Source organism: Stegodyphus dumicola, chromosome X1 (assembly GCF_044657685.1).
Source record: "Stegodyphus dumicola isolate Sdum_Otavi_A_Nest chromosome X1, ASM4465768v1".
Lineage (NCBI taxonomy): Eukaryota > Metazoa > Arthropoda > Arachnida > Araneae > Eresidae > Stegodyphus > Stegodyphus dumicola.
In genome coordinates, this window is record NC_140780.1 from 226,229,490 (window position 1) to 226,257,162 (window position 27,673).

A 27,673-nucleotide genomic window follows, 5' to 3' on the forward strand; every position below is an offset into this window, starting at 1 on the left:
ACTCTCTCAACTTGCAAGAAAAAGGGGGGGGGTTGTCAAAACCAAAAGTGAATAAAGAACTTTGTATCTTTCAATGCATTGGCATTAAGGGTTTGGTGCAATGAAAGAAGTAATTGAATCAGACTGTTTCTGAACCAACAAGGACAAACAGTAAAGTTTAAAATTTAAAATAATCTCAGAAAAACTATTAAAGTAATCTGTATCATCACCAGTTTAACCCCTACCGGCCAAAGAACGCAGTGTAAAAAATTACAAAATTTTCACATCAATAACAAGCAAATTTTTAAAGTATTGTTTAAAGCACACCAAGTCCACAAAACAAAACATGCAAATATAAATAATCTAAAACATAAAAAATTATAAATATATGTAAATTTTGAACCCATGCAGGTCAAGTTAAATTTTTTTTAATGAAAAGTCATAGCAACAAAATCATAAACAAGCAAAAATATTTAAAAATCTAATAATTATAATTTTAATTTAAGTGGACCAAGTCTGAAAAACATGCAAAATAAAAGTAATCCAACATATGACAGCGTAGACTAAAAAAATAAAAGTAAAAATAATAAATAAAAAGAATAGCTAGTTTTTAAAAGTGTAACATTAGTGTAACAAAAGTTTTGAAACAAAAAGATATATATTCATTTTGTTTGATATCAAAATACTGTTGCCAAGCCTATAATGTGAAAAGTAGTGGATTTAGATAAATTACAAATCTTAAACTGATTAATAATAAAGATAATTTAAAGAAACCTTCTGTGAAATATTAAATATAGTTAGCAAAAATTAATTATTTTATAAAATTGAAGAGAAAAAAAATCTTCGAATTACCTGATTACAATTCAAAAATTAGTTCAATACCTACTGTCATAAATTCAGTTTAAAATGAAGAATGAGTTCATTTCATTTCAGTGAATGGAACAAGTTGTAGTACTTAATTCAATTAAGCACTACTTAGTTGTAACATTTATTACCAAAATAATTAATTTTTTTTAATTCCGAGTTCTAGAAAGCTGCAATGAATTGTGTAAAAAATATTTGAAAAAGAAAAAAATTGTTTCTGTGAAGAATCTATAAATTTGAAGAAGCTAAAGAATTTTAGGAAAATGTGATCAATCGTAAAGAACACAAAAGAGGAATTTAACAAAAAAGTGTGGCACCTTGTATATTGATTGCCCTAATGGTGTACGTACAGTCTTCATGAAGAACATCAGTTTGGTGGTAAAAATTATTTTTAGATTGACAAATGTAGTTTGCTAGCTGTTTTTTGATGACATTATATGGAATTTTTTTATCTTTTAATATTTTAATAAATAACCTAAACTCTTTTGTAAAATCATTGCTGCTATTACAAATATTTTTGTTTCATTAATAGTAGTGTTAGCAGTTATTTCTCTGGATGCATTAGATTTCCAGTTAGTTAGTTTAATTGTATTGAAATTGAATAGTGTTCTTTTATCAAATAAAGTAATATTGTTGAGATTCTAAATTTATAGGTCAAAATAATCTTTGTAAATTATATTGCTTAATGAACAGCTTATTGATAACAGTTAAATAGTTAGTTTTCATAAGAATAGTGTTAATTTATAGACACATTTTATTTTCATATTTAATAAAATTCTTATCAGAATTCTTACATTAGTTTTAATTTAGAATAGAATGTTTAATAATTATCTATCTGTTTTATTAAAAAAAATGGTCCTACTTCAGCTTCCAAGTCTCGTGAAAGCCCACTTGAATGAGTTCTGTTTTCTGTAACATTTGGCATTTTTTTTAATTCTTTTTCTGTTTGTATTTTCATTTAGGTTGCCTATTACTTATAACATTTTTGCTAAATTTCCCTTTATCACATAGATCGAAAACATCCTCAGGACATTTTCCCTAACCTGCTAAACATATTCTTCCAAGTGCTTAATGTCACATCCCAGTACATCCTCATGACATCCTATCTGGATCCCATCGGTAGTAAATGGAATGTCATCAGGATTTAGAATTTAGTAAATGTTCTAGAAATAGCTAAGCCATTGAAAATATCATTCTCACTCTAAATAAATCTAAATAATTCTGATCTTGATCTAAATAAATGGAAAATAATCTTTTGCAATTTAAATCCAGTTTAAATCCTTTCTAAATCTCGGTCTAAATAAATGGAAAATATCTTTCCCAATCTAAATAAGTTTTAAAAAATGTCAGAAAAAAACAGAAATTAAGATTAATAATGAAATACGAATATTAACCTGGATATAATTGCTTTTCATTGGACAATATTTACAAATAAGTCTTAGCAAAATACGTATAAAAATCAAAGAATGTACAAATTTGAAAAGCCCAAACTGGTAGAATTGAGAACAAATATCACAAAAAGAAACACACATAAAAAAAAAAATCATAAAAGTGAAAAAACAACCTGTGTTAAGCATAGATTTTTAGCATAGAAGCTCTATTGATTTCAAGGGTGAGTTCTCCTGATGAAGAGGGACTTTGTTTGCCTTCAAAATCATTAAGGGCCGTTCCCTTTGGAGTTCATTTGAGCTAACAAACACAAATGACATAGCCGACCCATCTCCAAAACCAGTTTTTTTCCCATAGGGTAGCAATTTGAAAAATCTGAATTGCAGGCACAGCGGAGCTAGTCGACACATGGAACTGACTCTGTTAGCTCAGATAAACACCAGTGGGAATAGTCCTTTAGAGTTTCTAAGCTAAAAATCTATGCTTAACACAGGTTTCTGCTTCACTTTTATGATTATCCTCAGAATGTGTGACCATGGAAGTCCTCCAGAAAATGCAGTATCGAACATCTTCAGGATGTGAAATTGACAAAGCCTAGGGGAGGCCCTCACATATTCCAGGACAGTGTTTTAAGTGAGACATACTCAGGATGTTAATTTATGTTGTCCTCAGGACATTTGAGAATTGACGTACTTAGGATATTCTAAGTTTGTCCCAAAATGTTGCAATTTTAATTGGATATTCTGTGCTATGGGTCTTTCGATTCTCTTATGATTGTGCATCTGCCTTACAATTTTTTTAGCTTCTTCAAATTTATACATTCTTTATAAGAATAATTATTAACTTTTTCAGAAATTTTTTATACAATGCTCTACAACTTTCTTGAATGCTGAATTTCAGAGATTTAATTATTTTGGTATTAAACATTACAACTTGTACCATTTGTTGAACTGAAGCAAATTTATTCTTCATTTTGATTTGAATTTATGGTGGTTAATATTAAACATCTTTTTGGACTATTCAGATAATTCGATGATTTTTTCCTTTGTCATTCAAATTCATTTTTGTTACATCACATTTATTACAGCAGTGGCAGGTTTCTGTAATTATTTTTATTATTAAATCTGTTTAAAATTCATAGCTTAATTAAATCCTTTACTTTGCACCTTATTGGCTTGGCAACAGTATTTAGCTACAAAACAAAACGGATATATATTTTGTGTTTCAAAACTTTTATTGTGTTAATGTTACACTTTTAGATCTAGCTCTTTTTTTTATTTCTTATTTTTATTTCTATAATTTTAGTTCTAATCATCATATGTTGAATTACTTCTGTTTTACTTGTTTTTTGGGCCTGGTCGACTTAAACTGAAATCATTATTAGACTTGTAAGCATTTTTGCTTGTTTATGATTTTGTTGCTATAAAAAAACTTTTAGTTATTAACTAAAGCTTTGTTTAGTCTAAAAGTTTTAAACTCAATTTGTATGGCTCCAAAAACATTTGACATGTTTTGCACTCTTTTTATAGCAGTTTGCCATTGTGCTTCTAATTTTTTGTTTTTTGCATGTGTTTATTTCGAATTGAATATGGAATAAATTTTAAATGTGTCATTCATAGATCATCAATTTAAATCTGCTATAAAAAACTTTTATAGCAGCTTAAGTTTTGTTTAGTCTAAAAGTTTTAAACTCAATTTGTATGGCTCCAAAAACATTTGGCATGTTTTGCACTCTTTTTATAGCAGTTTGCCATTGCTATAAAAAGTTCTAATTTTTTGTTTTTTGCATGTGTTTATTTCGAATTGAATATGGAATAAATTTTAAATGTGTCATTCATAGATCATTAATTTAAATCTGGTAAGATGGCATGCAGAAATTATACAATTAAAAATATGAAATTGTAATTTATGAAATAAAGAGCAATTATGATCTAAAGGGTATCAAAATTTACAAAAAAGAAGCTTAATATTTATTTGTTTACTTTATTAAACATTTCTTTCAATGTAAGTTGCTTCGTTTTTTGTGGATGCATAAATATTAAACCCGCATGCGTATCATTAAACGCCCATGCGTAAAGCATACCAAAAGAAAAGTTTGTGGCTTTGAGGTCCGCCTTATAGATCATTTCGTATAACGGACATCCGGATTACAGACTTTGTACTGTAGTTATTAAGAGCTAATGAATGGATGAACCTTTAAAACTGCAAGTGGACCCTGCAGGTAACAAGGCATCATGTAGGGGCAGCCACTTATTGATGAAATTAATCGAAGCAGTGTTTTTTTGTAACCATTCAGCCCAAATGGCAATAGACAGAGACATTTATAAATCTCTTTGGGTGCTTCTTTATTATAGCAACCTCCAAGATTAAATCGTTAATTAACTGAGATATCTTGCCAAAATCTCGCAACATATTCATACACCTCGCTACATGTTACATTTTTGCTGTCACCATATGTTGTTATGTTGTTTTTCATTTTTGTTAAGCAAGGCCCACCAGCGGCCGAGCGGTAAAGTCGCTGAACACTGGTAGTTCAGTCCGAGGTTCGAATCCTGCGAACGGGCTGGCTGCATGGGCGTTTTCGTGGTTTTCCCCATGTGTAACGTGTATACGAGCCAGTTTCCCTTAGAAAGTCCTCCACGAAGACATCCCTCCTCTTAGGCAGATAGCCCTCGAGGCTTTGCCGTTAATCACACACACATTTTTGTTAAGCATTTCAAATTTGCATTATGTTTTTTAAAATGTTTCTTGCTTGTTTGTGAATATATAATTAACAATCTTTAACTTACCAAATAAAGAGGTGGCTGCTATATCACTTTTTCAAGAAAGAGGTCTTTGACCTGACAGGGAAGTATATAAAAATGACCACAACATGAAACTATATGCTGATGCCAAAACTATTTGGGGATGCAATGTTAAAAGCTGTAAAAGAGAGAAAGGCCTCCGATTTGGAAATTGTCTCTGTGGTTTAAAAATATCATTCATCACTTCTACTAGATTTATGTATTCTTGGGCAAGAGTGATGACATCCATAAAATGATGTGAGAAGCAACTTAATACATTTAAAAATGCTGCAGTTGATTGGAACAATTACATGAAGAAAATGCATTCCCACAGCAGTGGTTTTTTGGAGGAATATGCCGGAAAGATAGTGAGTGTGTTGTCGTTCAGATCTCGAACAAAGATGCTAGTACATTTAAAGAGAAAATTATTCAACATGTACGAGATGGATCAGTGATCTATTCAGACTGCTGGAAGGGATATAAAACAAAGCAAATTGAAGAAGATGGTTACAGTCACTTTACTGTGCGTCGTAAGTAAAATGTTTTAGATCCAAGAATGGATGTTTACACCCAAAATGTGGGGGTTTAGTCAAGTGACGTAATAAAAAAAAGGCATGTTCAATATCACCTTGAATCATATTTGGAATTTATGTGCAGAAAGTACACAGGAAAAAATTATGTTTTCCTTGAATTGTTGAGAACTGTTTTTGAAATATGGCCTTTTCATAATGAGTATTAAAAATATTGTTAAGAAACAACATGTGAATATTATTGTTATTATTGTATATTGTGTTATTGTTAATTATTTATCTTCATGAGCTCACAAAATATCTCGTCCGGTTAGTGATTCAATCTTGGGGGATGCTATGATAAGGAAGTACGTCTCTTTGTTACGAAGAAATTTATTTTAATTCCTAGTAAGCTGAAGACAGTGTAGTTCTGGGAAAATATGATGTCTAATGAAAGCATTATACCATAATTTCTGGTAGATAAGCTTCTACATGTTCAAAAGTTGAAAATTTAGGTCTGCAGTGTTTCTGAAGAAATTTTATTTTTGCTCTGGCTTTAGAACTTCTCTAGTTTAGATCGTGAGTTAGGCACAATCAAAATAGTTAATGTAAAATTCATTGCGATATTTTAGCCTTTGGGTTGCGGGAAGGCAGTACAAGTTCTAACTCTCGTGAAATTGTCTAACAACAGCTTGGTGTAAAGACACCATAATGCATATTCTATAGAAATCTAGTTTTCTCTGTGTTTTTCCGATGACCATCACTTTTTAATAGCCACAGAAACTTAAATTTGTCCAAGTTCTTTGTTCATTCTTCCATGTGTTTTCCTGCTTTGTGATTGCTTACTTGTTTCATTACTTTCTTTATCGCTCATGCTTGTTGAATTTTTAAAAATATTATTATAAGTATGGCTTCTACTTGAAGAAAATATTATATAGCTGATTTTGAAGTTTCAACAGTGAGAAAAGCGATAGAAATAAGGCTGCAGCTGGAGAATTTTAAGTTAACGAGAAATGCATTTGGCAGTGGAAGTCTGAACAAGAACAATTTAAAGAAAATGCCTAAGTTTAAAAGGTCTTTTTGGACTGGCATCATAGTGTGGCCTGTTTTTGGAAAACAATTTAGAGGAATGGACAATAGAGCAGAGAAGAAAGGGTCAGTATCAACAGTTAGAATTCACACTCAAACAAAAGTATCTGCTTAACAAATGGGCATTAAAAATTTTGTTTGGAGGACTTGATTGGTGTTTCAAGTTTGTGAAATGAAAGAAACTATCCATCAGAACCAAAAAGCAGTTAGACAGAAGCTTTCCATGGACTGGCTTTGAAAAGAAAAGTAGCTTTTTTTGTAGTACAGATCTAAGAAAATTAAAGAACAGAATTTGGATAGAGGGGAATTTATTAATATGGTTAAAGTGCTGCTTACTTTTGACTGCCCTGAGCAGAACTGTTCATTCAACAGATAAAAAAACTATTTCTGTGTTAACAACCGGGAATGAAAAGACTTCTTTTTACTTGTGTTTTGAGTTATATAACCACTATAAAGAAGTTTACTGCTTTGATGATTTTCAAAAGAAAAACAGTTTAAAGGGGTCATTATTTACACCAATGAAAAGGTTGGATGTGTTAACAAGTGATGCTGTGCTGGGTGAAACTGATTGAAGAAGGAAAGTTGTTTTCTCCAACCTCGAAGGTTCATCGTTCCCGATTCAGTGCAGTCCCATTTAATGGATATGATAAAATCCAGAAGCTTAGCACTGATGCCTGAATCATACCAGGGTAGGCATACAAAACTTTTACAGCTACTGGATCTCAACATCAATAGAATTTTCAGCAGTGGGAGGAATGAATAGGAAATGGACTCCATTCCTTCACATATTCTGGAGGGATGAGAAAAGCTTCATGTGAGGAGGCTGCCGTGTGGATCGATAAAGCATAGGAATCACTCTGAGCTGATACGATCATATTAGCTTATACCAGAAATTATTGAAAAAAGTGGACAATGTTGTTTAAAGATGTGATTTAGAACATAATTATTAACGTGATCTTGATGGTCATTTGTTAAATTTATTTAATTCTGACATTGATGAATCAGTTTTGAAGGTTTTGTTAAATAAATGTACTTTAATTATAAAATTTTGTTTGATTACCCAGTTTACATATTCTTTTTCTTAATATGGTAATTTATAGTGATGAACAAAGTTTGCAGAACCTGTAAAAATAACATCAATTAGAAATCAGTAGAGTTTGTTTTGCCAAATTTAGTGTAAGATGTTTATTCTTTATTAATAGATTTATTACCTATCACAATTATGTTATAAATGTAATAAAATGTTTTCAATGATGATTACATCAGTATAGAAGGGAATTACTGAATAAATGAATATTAAGTGCCATGTTTTGTAATGCTTTGCTGTGGCATATATATGGCAGTGCAGCTTACCTGATGAACTTGTTTTTTTTTTTTGTTAGTTATCATGCGATGCATACTGCAGGGTGGCTTATCTCTCAAAAATTACGGTACATTGATGGTTTTTAAATTCTCAAAAGATTATGGCTTTGGCAAATCAACTACATGATCAGCAACTTTTTATCAAATTGAAACTGCAAAATTCAGTTGATGTGTTTTAAATTAATGCATTGGTAGGAGCTAAATTGAATTGCACGTTCTGAAATTGGGTCAGCCACTTTGAATAACCTAATGTATAATTTTTCATTCTTTTGTAAAGCATGAAAGCCTAAGTAAATTTATAATACATAATATCACTTTCCCATGTTATATTTGATGATATTACTTACCATGATTCTGCATTAATGAGTTTTATTATCCAAATGATTTAGTTTCCAGAGGACAAGAAGACTTCCATTCAGATGAGAAGGCCAAGAGAGGATAATCGATATTCTGTTGATGGCATAAGTGAGAAAAAGCTTGCAAAATTGCACAAAAAGGTTATTTGTTTATTAGGCTTTTAAAACAATTTTAAAATCTTTACATTGTATATTTTAATGTGTCATTTCTTTAAAATATTATTGAGATTCATTCTTGCCATTAAAGTACTTATGTATTTCTGTCAGGACTTCATTAGTAATTAGTTGATTTCTTATGTAAATTTTGCTTTTATGTAATGATATGCATATTTTTTAAAACTTAGCATGATCAGTGTAACATCATAACTCCCAAAGGAAAAACTTAAAAATGATTAGCAGTAAAATAAAAAGGGTACGTTTTTATTATTCAACACCCTAACCAAAATATCGTGAACTTGTTACCAACATTACAGAACATTAATGTGCAAAAGCAAATATAATAGAGTATGAATGAATGGCAATCATGAATTCTTATTGTGCCTGCATTTAGACATCTGCCCTTTTGAAAATGGTAGTACTCTAAGAATAATCAATCAATACAATTGCAAAAGCAAGAACTATTGACTATAAAACACTAAATGTTTGTGAGAAATCCATCTTTTTTGAACTGTTGTTCTTCCCATGTACTTCTTCAATTGCACTACAGCCTATCACAGGCCAAGGCCATCTCAAGCTTCCTCCAATGGATCTGATTGGTCGCTACAGTCCGCCAGTGATTGATTTTTACAATCTCGAGATCTGCTTTCACATAGTCTATCCATCTTGTGTGAATTCTTCTGCGTTTGCTAGTTCGCTCTACACCTTTCGCAAAGATCACCTTGTTAACAGGGTCCAAGTTGTCATATCTAAAAATATGTCTAAACCACCGGATTCTATCCATGTACACAGCCATATATTTTCGCTTAAAAAAGTCAGAGAATTGCATGAACTTAGCATTGTGCATCAGGTAAAACAGACACATGCTAAGTGCATACCTGGGTTGCTGTATAAATACACTTCGCACCGTCATGGGTTGCCATATATAGAGGGTGTTTACACATTTTTGTAACGATTTTGGTTTTCTCCATGAATTTAAATATTAATTTAAAAATACATACATGACTGGCATCAAATTGGAATAAGGTTTAATTATCATCTGTAGCATTAAAAATATTCTTTAATTTAAAATGTCACTGAAAAATAAACAATGGATAGAAGGCTATATTTTTGTGCTATGTGAAGAGAAATACTCATATTCAATTATTAAAAAAAAGATATAAAAAGCATGATTTTAATATTTCTACATGTAAAATAAGTGACATATTTAATATGAAAGAAAGAAATGTCAAAGCTTACATCTGACTGGAAAAAAGGCAAAAAATGCATACACAAGAAAAGTACATACAGCTGTTATTAAAACTAAACTCTCATCTCATATTTTAAAGGAATTCTAGCCCCCCAAAGAACTATTGCAAAATCTTTAAACAGGGTTGCCACGCTACCTGGGAAACCAGGAAAAGTCAGGGAATTCAAAATTTGACCAAAAAATTCAGGGAAAAGTCAGGGAATTTATATATTTTAGTCAAAATCTGCAAAAATCAGGGAATTTCATATGGCGATCACCCCAAAAAAGTGAGTTTTGCGCCAACATTGGAAGCAATCACTTTCTTGACGAATTGCGTATTGCATGAGCGTCATTCGGGCAGCTGGCATATAGCCAATTTTCGCAGCTGCAGTTAGAATGTCTTTTAGAAAGGCAAATCAAATATCCAGCAACTTAGGTTTCCAGTAACCTTGAGAATCGCATGCGCATATGCAGTGCATGTTGAACTAAACAAAATACTTATTCTTGTATAAAACGAAATTGGTTTAATTCTAGTATACGGTACCATGGAGGTTAGAATAAAAGAATATGTATTGTTAAGAAGGAAAACTCTGGTACAGGGGTGGCTCCGTTCCGACGTAGAGGGAAACAGCTGCGCATACACGAAGTATCTGTCACCAAAGCTCGAAGTTCGAAGGGCGTCATTAAGAGTTCATAAACTGAATATTGTTTAAAATTGCTTTAAAGGAAAAGAGAATATTTTTTCGCGTAAGTAAATCAATTAATGAATTAGTTATTTTAAGGGGGAAAAACACTACAAAAATCTGTGGTTTAAATTATTGTGAAAGGTCAAAGAAGAAACTTTTTGTCAAAGAACATTTTTTCTTAACACGTGTTTCCTCAATTTCCTGTACACATTGCAGAGAGGGAAATTCTTGCTGTCAGGTTCTGTCGCCAAATCCCTTGGCAAATTTTACCTCTGCTTTCTAGCAGCATAATAGCATTACATCTATGGAATCTTTCTTTACATAAACGTTTGTTGGTTAGAATAGCCTCCATGTATGGTACATATGGCATTTGGTTACATTATGATGAGCAGTAAATGGGTCATTTTGGTGTTGGTGGCAATTTTCAAAATTGAGCCAAGGCCTTATCGTATATTAGGATTTTACTGCAAAATCTTTTAAACCTTTTTTTTCCCCTTTTTAATAAATGCCTTATTTGTCATTTTGCAGTAAAATAAAATAAAAAAAAATAGTAGTCAGTCATCTAGGCAAACCATTTAATATAACTATATTCGCTAAAATATCATTGATTATTCTAATTCAATTTTTAATAATTATTTTTATTTTTATGTTATTCATATCATTTAATTTTGCTTCTTCCCTCTAAATTTATTTATTATTACTAAACAATACTTCAAATTTCAGGAAATTTTCTCTGGCATAGTCCTGAAATTAATTCTAGCAAAATGATGGCATACCATCACAAAATTTAATGCACATATTTTTTGCTTACGTATGCTGCTAAATAAATGTAAAATACCTGAATTTATTAAAAAATATCATTAAATAGATGTATCTTTCTTTCGTTTAGATATGAAATATCTGCAAAAAAGACATTTTTTAATCCAGATTGGGCAGATTCTAATCTCAATCTTTAGTGGAGAAAACAACTCCTATGCTTTGGAAATAATAGTAATGCTTTGGAAATTATATATATATATATATGGCGAATTTTTTGTGTTTTCAAGTAATGCAATAATTTGCACAGTCAACGTGCATTACACGGATAGACTGGAATTTTCTTAACACACTTGGAAAAGTCGGGCAATTTCATTCTCCTGTCTGAGTGGCAACCCTGTTTAAAATATCTTTGTAGGAACTGTGAACAAAATTATAAAAATCTGATTTAAAGCTAATAAAAAAATGTTTATTACATAACGCCAAAACGTGTTTCTCAGCATAGGACTATATGCAGGTTGCTGTATGAAAATTATTTGGCAGGTGAAAAATGGAAATATATAGTTACAATTGATGAGGCTTGAATATCCTTATCTGATTGCAATAGAAAAAGATCGATTTACTACAAAAAAAGAGGAGAAAAATACTTAATATGTTGGTTCAGAGAAAACAAGGAATGTTTTTCTAAAGGTTTTATTTTTATTACTGGATTCTCTTATAACGGAAAACTTAAAATAAGGAAAGTAGAAAAAAATATCAAAATTAAATCGGATTAGTATTAGAAATAATGTGTAAACACCTATTTTTAAAGAAGAAATTCCATCTCTATATCCAAACAATCTTCACCGTGCTAAGTTCCATTAGGATAAGGCTCCAAGCCATACCGCTAAATGCACAGCTCTGTTTTTTGAAAAAATGAGAAATGAAACCGGAATTGAAACTAGTCCCTTTAAATGCATCCCTCTCAAGTCCACGATGTGTCTCTTGTGGATTACTGTGCATTTGGACTTTTAAAACAAGCTCTTTATAAGAGGAATCCCAAAACATTGGATGGACTCTAGAAGATTGTGAAGGAGTGGAATGAAATCAGCCTTGATGTTTTAAGAAAAGGACTTTTATCTTGGAAATCAAGATGTAATATGATAGTTCAACAAAAGGCTGTCAAATTGAAGATATTAGAAAATAAAATTCGAAGTTTTGTTTATATATAAATCTTTGTAAAATTGTTACCAAAATATGTGAACACCCCTCTATAGCTATTTTGGCAACATGATGCTTTGCCTTGCTAATACTTCATACCTTTTTCGGTCCAGATGCAGATAATCAGAAAGTACCAAAAAAGGTCTAGCAGCTTTGCCTCTTGAACTTCAGTTGTCTCATCATGTAAGTGCCATAAGCCAAAATATGCACTGATAATAAAGTAAACTGCTTACTAAGGTAGCATAAGGGTTTGAAGACTATGAAGGAAGTGCTTTAAAATCAATTGGGATGTGAAATGACCTGTTTTTATTAATGATGACATAAGTGGTATAACAGAAATGTCTGTTAGCCTCAACAGTAATGCAACCTACTTATAATTCTTTGTTATTTTTAAAATGATTCTGCAAAAGTGATGTTTGGCCAAAGGTGTGAATAAACTTCTGAAGAGAAACGCAAAGTAGGGTACTATAGTTGTCACAAATTGCTGGAAGGCAAGTAATTGTTTTCATGATGAAGATTTTGTATGCCTTTCGGTCAAAGAAATGTAATGTAACATTTAAGGACCAAACTCATTTGAGGAATTGTAGAACTTCAAATAATCTGTGCATTGAACTGACCACATGTGAAGTCATTTCTTTAGAGATGACTGTTGTGGAGAAATGTGTCATGACTTTGATAAGTTTTTACAGAGAGGTATAAAAATTTGTGTATTACATAATTGGTATGACTGCTAGCTCTGGTGGTATTGTTGAAACTAATGAAAGCAAAATAATAATAATGATAAAAGAGTGAACGGAACCTGGATGTTTGGAGGCATTGAAAAGAGGTCTGACAGTTTTTTTTGTTCTTTTGAGTTTGTTGAGGAAGGAATGAAGAAAACTCTTTAGGAAGTTTTTAAGAGAAATGTTAAACAGGATTTTGTAGTTGACTCAATTTGTTGGAATGCGTGCAGTTGTCTTCTTGATGAATGTTTTATATACTTTTCAGTCACTCTTACTCTGACATATAAGGACCTTGTTTCTAGGGCTTAAATAAAGTGGATAGAAGGTTTGTGGAGCTCCATTATGAAACTGGCCACCCATGGTTTTATGTCTGTTGAGTTCAATGTCATGGAGAAACGCATCTCAGATTCGATAAAGTGTTGCAGAGATGTAGAAATGTGTGTGTAGGAAAGTAGTATGGTTGGAGATTGAGGTGTGATTGTTAAAACTTTAAAAGGACAAATATAATCATGTTTTTGTTTTTGTGATGTGTGTGTGTGTGTGTGTGAGAATGAAAAATGAAGAAAATTATTTTTACAATTATTAAGAGAAATGTAAAGCAGGGTTTGTCTCAAGTTTCTGGAAGGCATGTAATTAATTTAAAGCTGAAGATTTTATATACCTTTCAGATAATCAATAGTGTGATATTTAAGAACTATTTCCAGGCCTCACATAAACTATGCTGATGGTTTGCGGAGCTCCATTAAATAATCTCAGCACAGAACTGGACATTCTTGCTTTTATTTCTTTTGAGATGATAAATCTTGGATGATACATAATGATACATTTTTTCCAAGATGCATGATACATCTTGTCAAAATGTATCATGCATTGGATGAGTTTCTACAAAGATCGCTGTGTAGAAACGTGTGTATACGAAAATGAAATGATTTAAGGTTCTGGTATGATTGTTGAAATGGAGGAATGTAAAAATATAATTATGGTAAAAGAAAAAAATGGAACCTGTGCATTTGAAGACATTGAAAGGGGGCTGACAGTTCTTTCACCTTTTACTTTTGAGTTTGTTGAGGAAAGAATAGAGAAATTTTTTTCTAAAGTTATTAGTAGAAATGTAAAACAAGGTTCTATAAGTGTCTCAGATTGCTACAAAGCATGTAATTATCTTCAAGATTAACATACACCTTTCACTCAGTCATAACATGACATGGACCCTGGTTCTAGACCTCACATAGACTCGATTCTGCATTTGTGGACCACTATGCATGGAACTGGCCACTTTATTGCAGTTTGAGATCAATGTATCCAAGAAAAGTGTAATGAACTTGATGTGTTTTCTCACAGAGTTATATGTAGAAATGTCTTTCTTGGAAATTCAGTGATTGGAGGCTGTGGTGTGATGGTTGTAAATGAATTAATAAAAGGAAAAATACAATCATGCCAAAAGAGTGAATGGAACCTGCATGTTTAGAGACATTTAAAGGGGATCTGACTGTTTTTTTATGTGAGTTTGTTGAAGAAAAAATTTAAACAACAAAAAAACTTCTTGAAGTTATTAAGAGAACCATAAAGCAAGGTTCTTTAGTTGTCTCACATTTCTGGAAAGAAGGTAATTTTCTTCAAGGTGAAGGTTCATTATCCAGGTATAGAGTCATATAAAGTAATATTTAAGAACCCTGTGTCTTGGGCTCACACAAATTTGATGGAGGGCTTGCAGTGTTCTATTAAAAAAAAAAAAAATCTGAATAGAATTGTTCACATGGGGTTTCATTTCTTTTGAGATTGATGTCTCAGAGAAAAGTGTCATGAATGAGAAGAGGTATGGGTAGGAAAGTGTTTATACAAAAGTAATATGATTTGAGGTTTTGTTGTAATTGCTGAAATTAATGGAAGCAAAAGTATAACTGTGGTAAAAGATTGAATGGAACCTTGCTAAATGGAGCCATTGAAAGGAGCTTAACTGTTTCCCCCTGAGGTTGTTGATTAAAGAATAAAGAGAACTGTTCTGAGAGTATGTTGAGAAACATATAAAGCTGGGTTGTGTAATTGTCCCAGATTATTGGAAGGCATGTAATTGTCTTCAAGATGAATACTGTATGCATGCTTTATACAGTTGTATAGTCATTAGGATTTATAAAGCTGGGGATGTGAAAATTTTGTAATGCCAACGCCAGACTTTCTGAATAGGTGTCGAGAATGCTTCCAGTTACACCACAAAGGCATGCGGAAAGAAGGGAGAAAATACCTTATGTACTTCCCTTTTAAAGGGCAACTAGGCAGGAGGGGACCCAGTTGCCAAATCCGTGTGGTGACAAATTATTGTCTGCCACCTTTTAATTTGGGCACCACTGTAGAGTAATTAGGATTTTTGATGTTGGAGAAGTGAAAAATGTGCAATGCCTTCATCAGGAATAGATCGCCTGACCTCTGGAGTTCGCGCCGAGTGTGCTTCATGTTCCACTACACAGGAATGTGGAAAAGAAGGAGAAAATACATAATATAGTGATATTATGACATTTAAGGAAGTATTTCTAGGGATTATAAAAGGTCAATTAGAGATTTTTGGAGCTGCATTAAAAGAGCTCTGCATGGAATTAACGACCTGTGATTTCATTTTTTTTTTCGATCGATGTCTTAGAAAAATCTAATGAAATCAAGTTCAGAAAGCAAACTTATGACCATAGGAAAAGAATGAATGCTACCTAGCTATATATAGGCACTAAAAGGGGTCTGACTGTTCCTCCTCCCCCTGAGATTGTTGAGAAAAGCATGAAGAAAACTCTTCTCTTTGTTATTAAGAGAAGCATAAAATAGAGTTGTATAGTTGTGTATCAGATTGCTGTAAGGCACATAATTGTCTTCAAGATAAAAGTTTTATGCACGTTTTATTTATTTATAGTATGAAATTTAGGGATGACAAAAGCTTGATTGAGGGTTGGTGGAGCTTCATTAAATAATTTCTGCATGAAGTGGCCACCTATTTTGTTTCTTTCAACATCAATGCCTCAAAGAAACGTGTCTTGAACTGGATGAGTTTTTGAAGATATGTAAAAATCCCTGTATATTAAAAAGGTATCATTTAAGGCTCTAGTATGATTGTTATAATTAATGAAAGCAAAAACATAGTCTTGGGAAAAGAGTGAATGCAGCATGGTGTTTGGAGGTATTGGAAGAGACTTTTTCTTTCTTTATTTATTTATGCAAAGAATGAAGAAAACTCTTTTCGAAGTTATTAAGAGAAAGATTAACAGGGTGCTATAGTTTTCTCAGATTGCTGAAAGGCATATTAGTTGTCTTCAAGATAAAGATTTTATTCACTTTTCAGACATTCACAGTTTGACATTTAAGAACCTTGTTTCTAAGCATCTTGATTAGTCTCAATTAAATTTTTGTGGAGCTCCATTAAATGATGTCTGCATGGAACTGACCACCTGTGATTTCATTTCCCTTGAGGTGGAGTCTCATGGATGGAATGAGGTTTTGGAGGAAAAAAAGAATGGTATTCAAATTCATCACCTCTCCAGAGCTACACAGAGTTGCATGTCAGAGGAGGAACAGTTTAGAATCTATGATATCGTAGGCAGTCATGTCCGGTGCCAAAGCAGAATTCAGTGACCGCTCTACGCCTTGGGCCATTACACAAATTCAGGATAGCATTCTTCCAAGACTTATGAAAAACACAATGATAGAGATCTTCCTGAGTATGTACTTTGAAAGATCTTTTAATATGATTCATAGCAGTATGGAAAGACATAGGATGAGAAATATTCTGCATGATTTAAAGCCACCTTTTTTGCCAGGAAGTCGCCTTTCTCCACCTGGAGAACTATTGTTTCCTCAATTGATGCCAGGGTTTTTAGATAGTGTCGACAATCCAATAATATGTTCTGTGATATGGGATTTTTTTATCTGAAACGATAGCCAATAGAGCAGCTCGGGAATCACTGAGGATAACAACTCTTGTGAATTTTTCCAAGTGGCACGGCAGCTGGTACAGGGCTGTGCGAATCGCAGCAATTTAACCATCAATTGCAGAACCTTGGCCTACAGGGATGTGGAAAGAGAAAATTTTGGAGAAAACTACGGCACCTGCATTAAGGCCATGAGACAGGAGGTATCCATCAGTAAAGATCTGAAGCCACTCTGGCTCAGGGTAAAAAATGTTTAATACTTCGAAAGCAAGGGCTCTCAAAATAGAGGGATCCATATTACTCCTGCGGTCTGTACGGCTCCAGAAACAATACATAAGAACTGAATGCATATTTTTTCTAGAGAGAGAGTATAGAGTGCATTTTCCCTGGTTACAACAAGTGGTTCACAGCAGTAACTCAGAAGGGGGAGGATAAATGATAATTTTGGTGCAGGTTTTGTCCAGTGCAACCCCACCTTGCGTTAGGAAGGTGTTTAAGGACACTGCGTCTCTTTATAGCGTGGTTGGACAAGTCCTCTACATGTGGCTTCCATGTTAGTTTGTGGTCAAACATCATACCTAAATATTTAAATTTATTGCACAAGGGGATTTGGGTACCCTTATACGTCAGTTGAACATCCAAAGATTGATACATAAGTGAGAAAGTCAGGCAGTATGATTTATTTTAGTTCACCTCCATATTATTAGTATCACACCAAACTTCCAAAACATTCAAGGCAGCAGAGAGTTTAGTCTCTATGTCTCTCACTGCACTTTCGTTTTTAGAAACTCTCCAGAAAAACCAAATCATCAGTATATAAAAGGCACTTGACAACAGGAATTTCTCTTATTTTAGAAGTCAAATCATTAATATAGATGTTAAAAAGGGAGCGGCTACTAACAGCTCCCTGGTGGAGACCTGTTTTTAAAATCTTGGATTTCGATAATTTGTTGCCGCACCTGACACAGGAAACCTCTAACCTAATTAAAAAGATTTTCTCTGATGCCTAGCCCCAACAGTTTCAGTAGAAGGCATTCCCACCATACTTTGTCATAGGCAGACTTGAGGTCGATAAAAACTGCTGTCAGGACCTGTCTGTTATCTAGGGGGTCCTTGACACATTGATTCAGGATGGCAACATGTTGGTTAGTAGATATGGAGCTTTTAAACTCTGCCTGCTGCTTGGCAAGAAGTCCGCAAGTTTCTGAGTAATAATTAAGTCTTCTCACAATTATTTTCTCCATAGTCTTCCCTGCAATACTAGTAAGGACTCAGGATATTTGTCTATAGTTATGGAGACTATCATGATCTTTGTCTTTCTTATGTACGGGAATAATGATAGTAATATAGTGCATTCATGCCTACTTCAATTTTTTTCATAAAAGACTTATAGTTTTTTAATTACTGCAGAAATTCTCTGGCTTTCAGTAGTTGAGCTTTTAATTTTAACCAAACAAAAAATTTCAAGTAATTCCCCTTTCAGTCTGATTTTTCCCAGATAGTCTTGACCAGAATCTCTTCATTCCCAGAAGGGAAGGGAAATCCTTTTCATAAAGTTCATTGTAAGGAGCTCTATCTTTTTTTTTTTTTTTTGAATATTATCTCTGATTTCTTTTATTGAATTTTTTGGATATTCTCACAGCCTTTATATGAGGAAACATGATTGTTTCCACAGATAGTTCAGTTTTTGGTAATAGAAGATGATTGTTTCCATAGAGTGCATAGTCTGCAGGCATTTTGTCTTTGTTTCTCTTACATGTGTAAGCTTTGTACAGTGCGACACATTTGAGGCACCTCTCAGCATTGCAACATTTCTCTCTGGAGTGCCCATACCACTGGCACTTGTGGCACTGGGTAGGATCCAGCCTGTTTTTCGGTTTGATGTTAAACATTGAGATCTTGAAGCATTTTGTATGATATATGCGCTTTCCTTCTTTGTTTATTTTGACTTTCACAAGAAGCATAGTTAGTGGTATGGGAGCATCTTCATTGATTCTGTGAAGCTGTTGGATTTTTAACTCAGGAATTCCAAGATCTAGAAGTTCATGTTGAATGAGTTCTGTAATGATATTATGTTGGAGCTTTTTGATGACTGCTTTGATCGGCTTTTCGGAGTTCAGTCTGAATGTATGGAATGGGATACTTGCTCTTGAAAGATTTTCGTTACTTTTCAGTAATTATTAGAGTTATATTTTTAGAGTGCCAGCTTTCAAGTTTCCTCTGATTTTCCTGATTGCTGTCAAACGCTTTTTCAAACTCTCCTAGTCAAGATTAAAATCAGAGATTTTAAATGGTGGAATGTGACCAGATGTTTTCATCTGAGCAACTCGATTGCTTTTATCAGAGTCAATAATTTCTTGCTTCATGTTATCCTCAGAATTTAATTCAGTAACTTTGTTACATTGAGGAGTCGTCATGCTCGGTAATAGAAGATTAAAGTTTCTTAGTAACACAAGGTTTTTTGAAGCCCTCTGCATTGATCAGCACTAGTATTTGGCACTGGAAGACAAGAAAACTTGTAAATATCAACAATTTATGATACCGGATTACAATTGGAATCTGCTTGATATTTCTCTTAATATGGTTATGGTTTTAGGAATTCGAAAATCAACAGCAGTAAGCAGTTGTTCTTTGGAACATTTGATCTTATGCTTGAAATGAATCAAAACATACTTACTCTCAAGTATGTCCAAAAGCAGATTGAGTGATTTAGCAGTTTTACCAACTGAATATGACACTGCAAATTCGATTTCATTTGGTGATGTTATTAAAATTTTCATTGAGAATAAATTCAGATGAAAAGTGTGATGTAAAGAAAAGGTCATTTAGTCAAATATCTATATGTGTTTTTATATTCTGCTGGAATGTGGCATTTAATGTGATTCTAATAACTATTTGCATAACTTTTGTATTACTTATTTCCTATTTTTAGTTTTTTAAGAAAGATATCACTGCTGGTAATTTGGTTCAGCCTGTAGGGAGCGCATTTGTAAATTCGCCTCTGTTCGTAATCCTACCTGCAACATAATATTATGGCATCATCATTAAATTCTTAGTAGAGAGCTGTAGGATTTTTTGCCACCTAGTATAAGATAGTGTTAAGTAACCTAAAAGGAGTATATATTTTTATCCTCCTATAATAAATGACATGTATTGTAATCATAGCTGTCTTAAAGAAACTGATTTTTTTCATAATACATTTGTAGCGTTTTATGTTAATTAACCAACTATTTTTGTATTTTATCTGTACTTCGAATTCTTCCTGTATTGGTTCCAGTAAGGATGCAGATTCAGTAATGCATTTAAGTACAGAGTTCTTAAATTCAACTTGGCTATTGCTGACCATCACCATTACTTTTCTCTGTGACAGAATTACTTGAATTGGCTAACTTTGCTAGCAATAATTGCTTCATAATAGATTAAAATTAAAAGCCTGACCCAAAGCTTGTAGGTGTTATTTTTTCCCCCTCTTTATGTAATATTTTATTTGAGCATTTGTCCTGATTTTCCTGCCGGCTGGAGAGATTTAATTTATAAGTATTAAATAAGTTGTGTTGTAAGGAATTTCCTCCTTCCTTAACATGTGCCATTGTGGTGTAATTGGAAGCAAGTGTAGGTAGCAATCAAGAGGTTTTGAATTTGAATCCCATTGAGGACATTGCTTATTTTCCATATTTCCTGGTTTAAAAAAAATCTGATAACTCAACAGTGTAAAGAGATTATTTTGAATAATTTTTTTTTTACGTTATTCTACTTAGAAGTTGAGAGGAGACAAATTAGTCATCTGTCCTTATGGCTCCAGGAATTACAATTTAGAATAGTAGGAAGCTGTATCCATACATTTTGCAGTCTGTATGTGTGTGTGTAAAAACACAAAAGAGAGAAAAAGATTAATGCTCTAAAATTATGTGTAGTGTGCCTCAGTACTAGTAGCAACTAGTGCTTATATAAAAATAAATAGCCTTAACTTAATATTCCCAAGGCTCTAATCTTGCTGTGTTTGGAGTCTAATTTGCAAAACAGTGCAGTCTGCATTGCAGAGTATGTATATTATTAGATGCTAACATTTTGTATGGGTGAATTGAATTTTAATATATGATGAAATTATGAGGAAAAAGTATCCTTATTAATGTCAAGATAAAATTTAAAATGGAAATCTGAAATATTTATGTATTACAGCAAAACATTAAGAATATAATTGTGCTGTTTTCCATATTAATTGAACTGAATAACCTTATGGTGTCATTCCTATTTGAAGAGAGCTACAGAGCTTCATGATTACATTGTGTGCCTATAATAATATTTATGTTAAACATGTTTTATGGGAAGGACTTCAAAAAGCATCTAGGACACGGGTGAGTAACATGCGGCCCATTTAACATTTTTATGCGGCCCGCCAAGCATTTCTAAAATTGAATTTATTTCATTGACTTTCTCAATATATTGTTATAAAAATAATTATAATAAAATGGCAGTACAAACTAAACTGAAACATTTTTTTGTGACGAGTTACTCACTTGTCTTTTACATATTAGTAAATATATATCGGAAATTCTATTTGACATAATCGAAAGTTCAAGCTTACTTTTATAAAATTGCTCTAACAGTCTGCAAAAAATAAAAAAATAATAATAAAATGCAGATGATATAGCAAATGGCAATTGTTTATCGCCATGGCTACCGATCGGTAAGCTATTTTTAGGTAGCCCCGAGAAAAAAGCGATTGATAGGCTTCGGCAAAAAAAAGCCGATTAATAGGCTATCGGTCGGCAGGCGTTGCCTAAAAAAAGCCGATTAATAGGCTATCGGTCAGTAGGCGTTTCCGATAAAAAGCCGATTAATAGGCTACCGGTCGGTAATGTGTTAATTACGTTATCACAGTTACTTTCCTTTCAAGAAAAAAAGATGGCGAAATGATTAGCATTGGTGAAAAAGTGAGATACTACTGATATGAATTAATAGCATTAATTACCCATCATGATTTCTTTTCGTAAAATTGCTTTTGAATTCTCATTGCACTGAAATTTTTCCAGTGTTGAGTTTTCTAATGACATTGATAAACATTTTATTTCAGATTGGTTTTTCTAGCCTGAGTTCAGATACTCTTAATTATATTGGTGTACAAAATTAAAGGATAGCTTAAAATTCAACTTTACTTGTGGTGCATAAGAAGAAACGTTTTGTACTTTTATATAAACTGTAATATAGTTAGTTACATTACACTATTGATAAGTATCAGAATTGCAGAGTAAATGTTGAAAGCAAAAATATACACATGATTATGAAGAAGACATATCATGATATTTATTATCCTAGATAAAAAAAAAAAGTTTTTTATGATGTGTAATCCTATAATTGCTGTGTTGAGAATACCGACTAATTTGTCAATCGAAATATTTTCATTTTCAATAACCTCTGGGTCACTTTCTTCTCTATCGGAAGCGAATTATAATGACGAGGAACTTGATTTAAATCATATCAAAGACGGAGTACATCGAGATGAAATACTACATTTAGTAAGGAATAATAAGCCAAATAAAATAAAAACATCTGCCCTGAAGACAAGGATAGTGCTGACTGATCAACTTCCAATTCATTGCGCGCCGCGGCGTGAAATTGATAAACAGATTTCGGATTTCGAAACATACTTTCGCTTTGTAGATCTTTTACATATTAGTAAATATATATCGGAAATTCTATTTGACATAATCGAAAGTTCAAGCTTACTTTTATAAAATTGCTCTAACAGTCTGCAACAAATAATAAGCCGGATCCAATTCGAAGATTAAGGAACAACGCAATCTGCAGCATTAACTGAATTAGATAATTTTGGCTTAGCTTATACCGTCTGTTACACATTAAACGCGCATGCGCACACACATATTCGCAGCCATAAATGTCTTACGCGCACTCGTAAACGCCTATGCGCATGCGTAATTTATGAAATAAAGAACAATTATGATCTAAAAGGTATCAAAATTTACAAAAAAAAAAAGCTTAATATTTATTTGTTTACTTTATTAAACATTTCTTTCAATGTAAGTTGTTTAAGTTGCTTTGTTTTATGTGCTAATGCTTTCTCTTTAATTCTGTATAAACAGATATAATTTCTTGTTCAGTTACAAACTTCCGCTGTTCAAGTCCTGTAATTGCTGTGCCGAGAATACCGACTAACTTCTCAATTGAAATTTTTTCGTTTTCACTAACCTCTCTGTCACTTTCTTCATGCCTTTATCCATTTTTTGCAGCAATTCCACTTTTTGTTTGATGGACATCGAAACATACTTTTGCTTTGTGGATCCTTTGGCAGCTCCAGCATCGGAAATTCTATTTGACATAATCGAAAGTTCAAGCTTACTTTTATAAAATTGCTCTAACGGTCTGCAAAAAATAATAAGCCAGATCCAAATTGAAGATTAAGGAACAACGCAATCTGCAACATTAACTGAAATAGATAATTAGATAATTTTAGCTTATACCGTCTTTTATACATTAAACGTGCATGTGTAAACGTAATATGTGCATGCGCAGAAAGTTTGTAGCTTTGAGGTCCGGATTATAGATCATTCCAGATTATGGGTGTCCGAATTAATGACTTTTGACTGTACAATCATTATATGAGGCCCACCATGTATTTATATATTGTTTAGATTAGCAGTTCCCTACCCATGGCATGTATAGCACTTTGGTTACATACGTGTACTACAGATTGCAAGTTATGAGTACGAAAGGTTGGGAAGAAACGGCTTAGTTAAGCATGCTCAAATAAATTATCGGTAATGACAAAAAGCAATAAAGTATTGTGGTAAATGCTAATAAAAAAGCAAAATATTCAGAAAGTACACATTTTTCATTGAATAAAAGGCAATGTAATTGCAACGATTTCCGATATAACCCTTGCTAACCACAACATGTACTAAAGCAAAGTAATTAGTTGTAACTAGCCCCACCTATACCAGTTATATTGCTCAACTCCTTGCACATAACTTGTAGCCATTTTTTCTTCATTCAGTAACTTTTTCTTAGAGATCAAGTTTTTAATTTTTGTCTTTAGTATGAACAGGGCTTAATTTCAAAAATTAGAAGTACCGGAGCCCTATAGAAGATCTTCAGGAAAGAGGAACAAGAATAAATAAAGAATAAGATGATTAATAAAATCATTAACAATTAAAAAATTAAATAAGTCATTATTAAAATAACTAAATACTTAATGGTTAAAGTAATTAAATAATTAAAATTTAATAAAATGCAAAGAGATAAATTAGAATTTAATAAGCAATTTTCAATATAATTTTATTAGTAAAAATAAAGTTTTCAAGATCAAATTTCTACTGAAATTATTGTTCACTTACATAAAAGAAGTTCTTATTTAGGACTCCGGTGCGCTCCAGCTAAAATTATAAATTATCCCCAAAACTAAGAAGTACCGGAGCCAGCCTCCTGTGTGCTCCGGCACAATTTAAGTCCTCAGTATGAATAAAGTAATGTATTAATTAAACTTCAAACATAGTACTTTACTGCAGTATAACAGCATTTCAGGAGTGCTTATGTTTTTAAGTAATGGTGGAGACCTTATCAGTAGTCAACAAATTCATCAACCCACTCACTATCATTTATTTTTACAAATGTGTAAAGCGAAAATAACTATGATACTTCATATTTAATTAATTTTTACTATGAATAAGGTAATGTATTAATTAAACTTCAAATGTAGAATTTAATTGCAGTATAACAGCATTTTAAAGGATGGTGGAACCTTATTAGTAGTCAACAAATTCATCAACCGATTCGCTTTCTTTTATTTTCACAAATATTGAAATAGAAAATAACTATGATATGTCATGTAATGTTATGTCTTGATTTCAAAATATGTGTTTCTATTAAGCATATTTAAAATGAGTAATGTTAGTATTAGTTTGTGTTTTATTTTTATTCTTTTCATTCTATTCATTTTATGTTTTTGAAATAATATAGTAAAATATATTGGAAGAATACTGGGTATAATTATGAAATATTTTCAAGGGATACTTAATGATGACAAAATCTTATCATGGAGTATGTGAGAGCTACTGGTCTAGGTTGAAACTGGAATGTTGAAAGTCACTGTAATCTTACCAGCATGATCTAAAGTTTGGTTGTGCAAACATATTTTGTTAAACATATACTACAGTGATAATAGTTCCAAACTGTTTCACCATGTAAATAATTTTTATAGGATTTCTACGCTTTTTGAAAAAATAAATTATTTGTTCTAGCCAAATGCTTTGTTATTTTACTGATTTATTTTTGATTATGAAATGTACATTTACTTTGTTTTGATATTTAGATAATACGAGCTGTTCATATGTATCACCGTACTCAGTGCCAATGGAATATGCTTTTGGAACAAGTATTTCACTGGGAAGATGTTGCTTCTAATGAAGGCAGTAGAGATAGAATTTTTAAGAGCACGTTTAGACCATCTCGTTCTTTGATAATGAAATCAATTTGTTCACCGAAAATTGGTAAAAGAAAAATGTATCAGTTGTATTGCTTTGCTGAAATTCATGCTTTTTTTTTATTAAAATTTACAATTTTATTTAAAGTGGTATTTACAATATATTAGACTTTCTGTTAAATAGTATTGCTAAACTACAAATATCAGATCAAAATAATTTACATAACAAACAATGTAATATGGTATTCTTTCAGCTTACAATTGGTTTTAAATGTAAATATATTTTAAGTATAAAAAATGTACATTAATAATTTCAAAAGAAAGAAGTGTGGTAGGGGAAACGTAATATTTACAAAATATTTATATGTAATAAATGAGGTTTTTAACGTTATTCAGAAGATGAAAGGCTCCTTTCCTGCATTTTGCCATATACATTTCACAAGGTAGGCTGCTGTTCATATCAGTATAAAATGTTTCATTTTTAGGAGCAAAAGCTTTGTTTATATAAATTAAATAAAAAGGTTTAGCTTAATTGTAGCACTTTTGATGTTCACCAACCTCCAGTATTAAAGTTGTTGAAGATATGCTGTAGCAGATATCTTTGATATGCTTAACACACTAAGGGCCAAAAATATTCTATACTATGTTTAATTTAGGAATTACTTATTTTTATTTGATTATGTCTATATTTCATGGAGCTGCGTTTTAGACACATTTTTTTAAACCTTGATCAGTACTAACAGCTCAAAGGTATTCTTTTCTCTTGCTGACTTTCTGAGATGCTGAAGGAAAAAGGGATTATGTTGACAGGTGCTGAAACAAAAGGGATTGATTTTTTTCAAGAGAAAATTTTTATCTTTTTTTTTTTTTTTTTTCCCTCCCATGGGTGTAGAAAAATCTCAAAACTTTTTATCAAGTCTGAAGTAATGTAACCTTGATTTTTTACAAATGGGGTTGTGTGTTCAAAGAGAGCACCTTTTCCTCCCCCTTTCTTACCAGTACTTTGTGGCTAAACAAATCTTTACACCTCCAAAAAGTGTCTCTTGTGACAAGTACAACTATGGAAGGCTTTTTGCAGTGTGCCTGTGTTTTTATTTAAGACAGCAGCTCTCAACCTTATTTGCTTCATGCAAACCTTTCACCATTACTAGATAATCATCCCCCCTCCTTTCAAAAACTCGAAAAATACATATGCATTTATTTAAATTTAGGTTCTTTTTTAATGTGTTTTACAAATTGAGCGAAAAAGAGTACATAAAATGTTTTTAAATACCAAAACTTTAATAAAAGTAGTTTTTTATATTCATAAACTAAAACTAAATATCTAACATGTAAATGAAAGGCTGACAGCATTACCCTAGTAAGAATAATCCTGGAATGGGCCATGGCCAAACAAATATTGCATTAGAAAATCTTGTGTGCTTCTGGTTTTGTTATCCACTTTTGGAAAGAATTCATTTGTGCTATGACCTGTTGTGATTTCGTCATACTCTTTTTTGTCAGATCTTTCGTATTTGCATATTTAGTATATTCTTCTGGCGAGACTTCAGAAATGGCACATCAGGGAATTTTCCTGTTTGCTTTTGTGCTGCCATCTTTACAAATGCGTCTGCAGCACCATTATTATAGTCCCTATTGTGGCCTTTTATCCATGACTGTAATTTTGTATTTTGCATGTTTTCTGAGTTTTGATTGATTTCAAACGCAATTTTAAAGCTGCTGATTGGGTTACAAAGTGATAATTTTGCTGCTTGGCTGTCTTATTCAATCTGATGTGGGGGATTCTCTGGTGATTTGCTATTTTCAATGCTGTTTTTATTGTCAAAGTTTGGCCTAATGAATGCTGTTATTGCTTTTTAGGTATCCTTGTTATTTTATACTATTGTTGAGGTTATTTTACGCAATGTTGTAGACTGCATATTCAACTTTTCCATCTATTTTGGAGCCATACATGAAAGCCGTTATTTTGTTGTTGATGGATTCTGCTGGTTTTTTTAAATTTTTTTTTTACATTTTGTCTGTATGCAGGACAGCAGGATGTCTGTTGTAGGAAGAGGGATGGCGTTTGTATTCTTAAGCTTTATAAAGATGATCGTTAAAGAAAATTTTTTGTTCTAACTGCATGATTGTTGTATAAATAGCTTCATCTATTACTTGTACATGCAAAGTAGTTGTTCTTGCTAGGATGTTGAATGCAGGCACAAAGTAAACTGTCTTTGAATTGAGATTAGAATTCTCTTTTAGCATTC

General features: G+C 32.3%; 1 protein-coding gene across 2 annotated transcripts in view; it reads left to right on the forward strand.

Annotated features, from left to right (window-relative positions):
• LOC118194692 (G protein-coupled receptor-associated protein LMBRD2) overlaps positions 1–27,673 on the forward strand; it is a 128,548-nt gene that overhangs the window by 50,621 nt on the left and 50,254 nt on the right. For both annotated transcript variants that reach the window (XM_035365864.2, XM_035365865.2), the window contains exons 8-9: positions 8,365–8,472; positions 25,314–25,491. In XM_035365864.2, coding sequence (XP_035221755.1) covers positions 8,365–8,472; positions 25,314–25,491 — 286 coding nt within the window. The remainder of the gene's footprint in view (positions 1–8,364; positions 8,473–25,313; positions 25,492–27,673) is intronic.